General features: G+C 34.2%; 1 protein-coding gene across 1 annotated transcript; it reads right to left on the reverse strand.

Annotated features, from left to right (window-relative positions):
• Window positions 1–4,990: 4,990 nt before the first annotated feature.
• On the reverse strand, window positions 4,991–5,803 carry LOC144440618 (carbohydrate sulfotransferase 1-like). Its single transcript, XM_078130003.1, has one exon. It carries the CDS (start codon window positions 5,801–5,803, stop codon window positions 4,991–4,993), a length of 813 nt encoding a protein of 270 aa, XP_077986129.1.
• Between the last annotated feature and the right edge of the window lie 4,026 nt (window positions 5,804–9,829).

Here is a 9,829-nt window from a genome sequence, read left to right on the forward strand (position 1 = left end):
GCCAGCCGAATTTGGAACCTTACTATTCAAGTGTACCGTTATGTGGGACGATATGTGAAAAAAGGAAAATACGTACATACACATACATACATACATACATACATACATACGTACGTACGTACGTACGTACGTACGTGCATGCATGCATGCATGCATGCATGCATGCATACATACATACATACATACATACATACATACATACATACATACATACATACACACACACACACACACATGCATGCATGCATGCATGCATACATACATACATACATACATACATACATTCATACATACATACATACATACATACATACATACATACATACATACATACATACATGAATCTAATTTCTTTTACATTAACTTTGCCTTATTGAAATATAACTATTCATACTGACAAAAAAATATTTGTTTTTGCTTAAAAAGTTATTGAAATTACGCAATCATACAATTGTTTGCCGTTCCTGGCTGGATTAAATGCAATGCTTCATAAAACCAGTCAACAATTCATCAAACAAGTCATAGAACGGATCTAGTGTATTACGAATTTTTAAAACCCGTAACCTTGTATTCAATCCCTAATTTGAGAAAGTTGTAAAGTGAATCAACTCATGTCTTTTATGCCAACATGGCAATGGATTGCCAAAGGAATTGTCAACAACAACAACAACAACAACAACAACAACAACAACATGCAGGTAATGGTTGCCTTAAAGGTGCAATAAATAACAAGGCTCTAAACAAGATAAATCTACAATACTATGATACAACAGAAACAGTGATATTAATAGCGACATTACTGGAAATAGAAAACATTACTGGTCGGGAGGAAGCACTCCGGGGTTTGTTTGACGGAACTTTGAGGGACAGAATTTCGAAACTGCGAATCTATTGAAAAGACACTATTATTTATTATCAAATTTTATAATAATCAATTACTTTTAAAAAAAACCTTGAATGCACCAAATTGCATGATTCATTTAATGTCTTTGTATATATTTAACTTTCTGTGCTGTATAATTTCTTGGCAATAATTATGACAAACCAGTGATGTAATTACGGTCTAATAAAGTTTCACATTACATAGTACAAAAAGGAATTATGTGGACATTGATTTTAACAGCCTTGTCGAAATTATACCGCGAAGGAAATTTTACAGTGACACTTGAAAATAAAACTAATCACACCTCGATCAATGTGATGTAAACACACGAAAGTGTGGAGGGATCGGATCGCAGAAAATGTCTCGATACAGCTGCAGGTGTCTGTAAAGTTTAAAAAATCAACTCGGTAACGTTGAACAAATTTAAAATGTGTGTAAACTGTTACTTATTCACTTTGAATACTATATTCTGTACAACATTTCCAACAAAGCCTACAAATTCAGAGTACACTTTCCTTACCTCATCATGCTGTTTTCCAGTATCGAAGTGTCTTCAATGTACCGTTTGATGAGAATGGTACTAGACTGTTCTGCTAATGATTTAAAACGAAACGTAATTTCACTTCATTTGCATAAGCGCATCACACATGTCCGTGTGCAAATCTTGTCTTCGAATTCCTATTGGTTACTTGATATGTCACTCATATCAAAAGATGACGTAGTGGGTTTTAGCCTTCTCCCAAAAGTCAAGCCATAAATTCTCCATGTACTTTGCCATGTGTAAAATACATTGCACAGTGTAAATAAAATGGCGACATATAATTAGCAAATTGATCTACATCACTGCATCCCATCTCCAAGTGAAAAAAATGCATAAGAATGATTCTGTTTTTATAGATAATATTGTCCGATGGAGAATCAATTTTGTTTTAATACACAAAACGTATGATGCATACATTTAAGATGATTGAAACAGTTTTAATGAGTTATCAGTATGCAATATACAGGCCTATCACAGTATATGTTTAAAAACATATTTAATACCATCTAAATGCAATAATTGATGTGCCCTGTCATATAACCAATCACTACCAGCTTGATAGGTATATTGCTGACACTTTGTATTGTAATATTTGATTTACTTGTTTTTACAATGATTAGCGTATGATTTATATAAACTACTTATATCTACAGGCAGTATGTTGCAACAGCTTGCTGGTATTAGAGGTTTACCCCTACTCTGGTTTCAAGATTATCTACACAATCGTCAACAGTATGTGTGTTCTGACGATGTCAACTCGATGCATTTACTAATAACGTGGAGTTTCTCAGGGCTCAGTTCTTGGCCCTACATTGTTTTGTTGTACATTAATGATATGCCATTTTCGTTATCATTTAGTGACTTCAGATTATTTGCAGACGACTCCAATCTTTTTCACACATTTCCTCTAAATCAAAACACCATTGACTTCTCGATATGCCACAATTTTAATAAAGTGACGGTTTGGTGTAAAGCAAATAAACTAACTATCAATGAGAAAAAAACGAAATTTATTTTAATTAGAGGCAGACGCATGTATGTATAAATGTATGTATAAATGGAAACGCCATCGAACAAGTTCATACAGCATCTTGTGTTGGCATCGTCATTGATTGTCAGGTCAATGATTCGAAAGTTGTGTTATATGCAGATGACACCGCCCTCTTCTATGCATCAAAATATGTTCACGAAATTGAAAACAAGTTACAAGAAGACATGAGGTCAAATCATGATTGGTTAAACGCTAATAAATTGACACTGAATAATTTGAATATCAAGATCAACAATGAAATCTTACAACAGGTCAGCACATTTAAATACCTTGGTATATGGTTTGACCCACTTCTCACCTGGGAATCACACATTGCCCATATAAGTGCCAAAATCTCACAGCGGTTAGGTATTATCCGTAGAATTAGGTCTGCTTTAACTCAAAAAACTGCCAAAATCCTGGTCAATTCCATGATATTGCCAACATTTGGTTACGGGGATATCATCTGGTCTAACTGTACAAATAAGCTAATTTCTAAACTACAAACTCTACAAAACAGGGCAGGGAAGGTAGTCCTAAATTGCCACCCACAGACCCCTCCAGTTAAAGTCAGACAAATTTTAGAATGGCACTCCTTGATAGAAAGACATAAATTTCACATTTGTTCCATGATGTACAAATGTTAAGTTACCATAGTACTGTTCCCCCTATTTGTTACAATGCTTCACACCTGTTTCTAAAATTCATGATTATAATACACGTTTTAGTAAAGCTAGCAGTGTATATATCAAACCAGCTCACAGTAACTATGCTCTCCGCAAATTCACTCACAAGGGAGGAAATCTATGGAATTCGTTACCTGAACATGTAAAGCAGGCTAAAACTTTTAAACACTTACAGAGACATTTCTTCTGCCTAGCAGTTATTTTATTTATCTGGAGCTATATTGTCACAATGTGTGTATTTTATGTCCTAATGTGTTTTAGTATTTGTAAGTGGACTTTTGTGTGATTTTCACACACACTGCTTTAGATTTACTTCCTGCCATATCGTGATAGCTTTAGCTTTCCGTAATAACATACACACAAAGACCACTCCTACATTTTCAATCTATGCCATTATGGCAGTAATGCGCATCAGCAAGTCTGGTCTTTGTGTGTATGTTATTACGGAAAGCTAAAGCTATCACGATATGGCAGGAAGTAAATCTAAAGCAGTATGTGTGTGTGTCTATATATATATATATATATATATATATATATATATATATATATATATATATATATATATATATATATATATATTCAGTGTTTTTGTATTCCTTTCTTTGTTAAAGTGGCTATATATGGATGAGGATTAGGAATTTAGTTTGGATTTTTAATTTATAGAACAATGAAATCATTGCTTCCTACTTGAACAATCAACATGAAACATCACATAGCAAGTCTGAGTTTTTAACACAATCCATTGAAAAAAGCTAAAATATGTGTAAATAGTTTGTTATTGTACGTAAAACAACAAATATTTTACGCATTTATTAATCTTTTGCAATTTATTAACTTACAAACAAGGACTTTGTCTATGGTGTTTCACGTAGCTTTTTTAAGTTAGAAGCCACAACAACATTGTTCTACAAAATCCAACTCCTCATCCATATATGGCCACTTTAAAGAACATATGTTGTTCACTGCGAAAACAGTAAATTCCAATATGAAAAATAACACAGACTGGAGATTATGGTACACAACCTATGGATCACCACTTAACGAAATTGCGACATTATTCGGTGACTGCTCAATTACTATAATTGTATAACAATTCAATGAAATATAAGTTGTCCAACACACGTATTCACTTTACAAAGTGTGTGTGTGTGTGTGCGTGCATGTATACATGCATGCATACATACATACATACATACATACATACATACATACATACATACATGCATGCATGCATGTGTATGTGTGTATGTATGTATGTATGTATGTATGTATGTATGTATGTATGCACGTATGTTAATTTGTTGATATGTATTGTTAATGCATCTAGTAGTCTTTCGGCGGGTATACGCAAACGAATAACTATCGTTTATAAGAAGTGAAAGTCTCATTTCAATAAAGTAATTTCCCTTAATTATGACCAGATTAAAAATAAGAGTACTATTGAGAGTGAACATTTCTTTTTTGACGATTGAATAACTGATGAGAACTGATTGGTGGGTGTTTATTATAGTTTAGATGAATGTTTCTAGCGGTATTGTACGTGTCACAATTTAAAGACAAGACGAGGAAATTTGACTTTGCCCACACAAAGACAGTTATATGGTATTATATAGAGTAAAATATAGCAAATGATCATCTGTAGTTTTTCATTATCTGACATCCGAAAGAAGTTATCATTAAATATTTGATTCATTAACGACAGAAATGACATTATATCCCATCGGTTGTTTTTGCAAATGTCTATTAAAATGTCTGGCAACGTGTACCAGAAATTCTCATATATACTATAAATCTTGTGAATTTCATAAAGTAAGTGTGGCGATATTCAGCTATTTCAAAGAAAAACACATTCAAGGGAGTGGGAGGAAAAACGGACTTTCTTTGCTCTTAAGCTCGGATTTGCTGTTAAAAAATTCGTAACGCAAACTTTGCATATATTTCCTACACATATTGAGATTCTGTATTTTCTGCACAAGGGCAAGAGTCATTTTAGATCGCCAAGTATCAACTACAGCTGTCGAGTTTCTACTTGTCCCCCAACCACCGTGTTGTGCGTTTTTGATCAGTGAGTTGTTGTCTATCCATGCATATACATCCTTGTGCACTTCGATTCCGACATGATTGTACATTATATCTGCATACTCTTTCGGATTAAGAGCAATATCTTCAAAACGCAAAACTAGAAAGTTCTTTTTCCAAGCCTGTGTGTTATTTTGTCTGAATAATAGATAATTCCTAAGCATCACTTCACAATAGTATTTCAATCTGTCTATGAGGAACTCGTCTAAATGTTTGATGTCTCGTATTTGGCTCTCTGGTGTTGTCTTTTTATCCCAGCGAGAGGAGTAGCAAGGTATTAAAGAAGACATCATTGCTCTCGGATCTCGTACAGTGTTGATAACTTTCAAGTTGTAATCCCTGTTTTCCATTAATGGTATAAAATCGCGGATATCCAACATTCGAATTACCTTGACACCTTTGTGTCGAGCTTTTTTGCAATAAGTGGTAACAGTACCATATACAATTTGCGGATACTTGTGTTGTATCTTAAATCCATGGCCATGTGGTGATCTAAAATGGAAATATTTTTCCCATTGCTTAGTGTAAGTTTTAAAGTTACAGTCATAAATATTGGACAACAAGTTCACCCCATCAATAGACATCTGAGGGTCCACATCAATGTCAAGGTGGTGGCTCCACAATGGTTCGTATAAATAGAGGAAACGTGGATTTGAATGAAAGAATTCACCACAAAACGAAGAACCCGTGCGCATGCCTGCAATTATGAGGACATTCACACCGTCTTGAATTACTTTATCATTGTCACCATACTTAACAGTATTCCAAGTCGTATGATTAAGGTTTGGAGTTTGGTGGTTGATATCTGTATTCAGGTGCTGTGTATGCGTGGAACACCCTTTGGCAAATTCCAATCTTTGTCCCTGCGAAACACTGGACCCACTAAAATAAGTCACGAGAAAGCCAGCAACTGTCATAAAAAGAAACAGCCACACAATACTCCTCACCCTATTCCACATGGTAAGGTGTGTAAGAGCTGAATCTTCGTAGTGAGGGTTCCTGTTGCTTGATATTGTAAACCTACAACCACTGCGTATCCGTTGCTCGTGAAATGTTGGCCCCAGATGACGTGGTTGGTGTATGATAAGGGAGCCTTCAGTAATTACAATGGGGTGGGAATATCGAGTATAAAATATGACTCGCCACCGATTTCATTTTCTTGAAGTGACCCTTGTATTACCTTTCTCTAAAACACATCCGACCCCTTCCTGTTGAAATATTTAAAAGCAAAACAAAAACATTAGGTTAAACTGTTCTCAGACATGAAAAGGAACTTGTATGTCATTGAATGTGTGCCCCCCCCCCCCCGGCTATGGTACTGACATCCCACACCTACGTGTCCAATTGTTACCGATGACAGAATATCACAATGTTCTGATATTCACAAAGCTTTAATATGACGCGAGGTCACAGTGAACGCTCAGCTGTCATAAATTAATACTATTTCGTGAATATTATTCTTCCGAGACTATAGCATTAAGTCATTAAAAGATCACCGATGTCACATAATGATTATTTTTAATTACAGGCAGCTGAAAGAAAACAATGGCGCTATCACATTGTTCAGTTACTTTTCATATTTGTCAATATTATTTGCATTAAATTTAGGCAAAAACACTTCGATGTATTCATTTATGATGTTGATAATTTTATAGTCCAATCATTTGAGTATTGTATAATTTGTCCAACCCATGCAGTCTGCAGATCCGGGGGAAAACATTTCTATTAGCTAGGCTTTGAAAGCAATTGGAAGTGTTTCATTAGTGTCTGTTATCCAGACGCCCCTCCCCCAGCATCCAGTTTAGCCAGGAAGTCGGCCATTTGCAGTGAGGCTGGGTAACATAGATTAGTTTTTGGTATATTTCTCGTCGCCATTACATTACATGATTGTTTTGATTTTCAGTGTTTCTGTATTGCTTTGTTTGTTAAAGAACACATGCTGTTCACTGCGAAAACAGTGTTATGTAAAATCCAATATAAAAAATAACACAGACTTGAGATTATGGTACACAACCTACTATGGATTACCACTAAACGAAAACACGATATCTATTACTGTGTATCAATTCAATGAACTATAAATTGTCAAACACACGTATTCACTTTTAAGGGACCTGTCAGTTTCTTCGGCTTGGGGGGGGGGGGGGCGGTGGATTGGGAGGGGGTCACCATGTTTTCGAAATTGGCAGTAGTGGGGTCATACTGTTTTCAAAATTGTGGATAGGGGGGGGGAGGTCATTGTGTTTTGGATTGTGATGGAAGAAAAGAATCCTTTTTCTACAATGGCATATAGCCTTGTCTGAAATGTGGTACATGTGAATATTTGTTCTTCTCCCTGTTTCTTACATTAATTCTTTAATATTACTTAATAATATGACAATATTATCTCAAAATAGAATTGGGTGTTTAATACCATTATGACAGTAAAAAGGTTGTTGGTGCATCTGATTGTTGGTTGAATGCATCGGTGACCTCTGGGGGTGAGGGAGTCCTTGGGGTTTTCCCCCTACAGTTTTTGGCTTCTATTAAGGCAATGTTTGTAAACAAATATATACTTAATTCAAAAGAATAAGGATGTAATAAGTCGTTACTCAGAGTTTCACGTTTCCAGATATATATATATATATATATATATATATATATATATATATATATATATATATATATACATATATATATATATATATATATATATATATATATATATATATATATATATATATATATATATATATATATATATATATATATATATATATATATATGGGCATGTGTATCAATGTACTGCTGATGAAATGAATTTGTGTTGTTTGCCAGTTTGTGATGCTTTATGCTTTAAATATAACATTCGTTATCAGACTAAAAGTAATTCATTCAAACAATTGGCAGTATTATCCATCATAGTAATACTGTGATTTTAAATAATTAATTGTGATATTTACAGAGTGTATTAACATCCATGTACAGCTCGAACTCAGACATAAAATAATTGTTACAACTTCTGTTTGGGTTTTAACCTGAAGGTACTCTGATAATTAACGGAGAATCGTGAACAAAACTGTAAGAAGCCCAGGGCGAATTTACTGTATTTATTTATTTATTATAAACGGCAATGCTATGGGTTTTCATGTAATTGCAAAATTTAAAACAAATAGAGAAATTAAAAATACTAATACACGTGGCAGATACAAAGAATTGTGCAACAATATAGAACACCGACAGGACAACGAGAATGCAGAGGACATTAAATTGATGAATTAGTTGCAACGGTGGAATAGATATTTCATTCTTACTGTACCGTAAAATTACGTTTTTAAATTATGTAAACCTCAAATCTACCCTGATAATATTCTCATTAACTTTAACGATATCACGATTCGAAAAAAATCTAAATGATGTATTGAGATCACAAAATTAGAAATCCAAGTCACGTCGCAAAAAGTTCTTAATAATGTCAAGTGACGAGTTATATAATGGTACCACCATACCGATATCTAGAAAAACACAAGTGATGTACATTTCATTACTCTCTAGTGGTGATATGTTGTAGATTTTGTGTCCTTAATATAATAAGAAAATCTATAGATATTGCTGACAATTATTAAACCTTACTATAATTTACATCATGCAACAAATTTGATGTAAACTTGTCATCAATATGAATATTACCAGAGGTAACAAACATATTAAGGAACCATATTAAAGACGTAAAGGGTGCGGCATGACTGATAACACATTGCTTGATGTATATTTCAAAATATGAAATATATTTATCTGTCTCATTTATACTACAACATACAAACTTGCACACAACTCGATTGAGGTGAAAGCCAGGTGCCCCATGATAACACACTGCTTAATGTATATTTCAAAATGAAATATATTTATCATTAATGGTGCTGTAGATAGGATGAAACATACATATCAGTGTTATATTGATATAATTGTATCACACGTTGTTAGAGTGGTATGTGGATAGAATAAGCGTATACACGTAGGGAAAACCAAGAGTTGCTAAGTTTAGGTTTAACAGTTTAACAGTAGCACTTCCAAATATATGTATAGCTAACTTAGCGTATATAGCGTAAATACGTAATTTTGTTCATCCATTCATCTATTACCCCCCCCCACCCCCCCCCCACCCCCCACCCCCCACACACATACAAATCCATATATCCATCCAACTAAAATCCACCATGGACACATGTACATAGGTACCGCTCAAATTGCCTGCCTGCCTGCATTCTTTCTAAAGTGGGAAATGCATAATTATACATGTAATGAACTGGAATACACTCGGTACGAGAGTTTACACAATTTCAAACGTATGTGTTAGTGTTAGTGTTAGTGTTAATGTCTTTATTATAATTCGTACCATATTTGCAATGGGTATGTTAAAGTCATGGTTTCAAATTTGCATATCCTTAAACAGAGGCACACAGTTTGTTCTGTGAAAAAAGGCAGGAGTTTCTATTTTAATGCATAGGTATAAAAAGAGTTTTGCCAAGGACGGGCTTCATTGTCGAGCTTTGGGTACTCTGAGATCTGTCTTGACATTTGCAATCATGGACAACAGAAATTCAGTATACTTTGTTTTCAAGTTAATAACG

The sequence above is a fragment of the Glandiceps talaboti genome, chromosome 10 (genome assembly GCF_964340395.1).
Source record: "Glandiceps talaboti chromosome 10, keGlaTala1.1, whole genome shotgun sequence".
NCBI classification, from domain to species: domain Eukaryota; kingdom Metazoa; phylum Hemichordata; class Enteropneusta; family Spengelidae; genus Glandiceps; species Glandiceps talaboti.

Excerpts from the sequence above, each read along its gene's own strand:
- LOC144440618 (XM_078130003.1), bottom strand. The coding sequence starts at position 5,803 with ATGTCTATTGATGGGGTGAACTTGTTGTCCAATATTTATGACTGTAAC.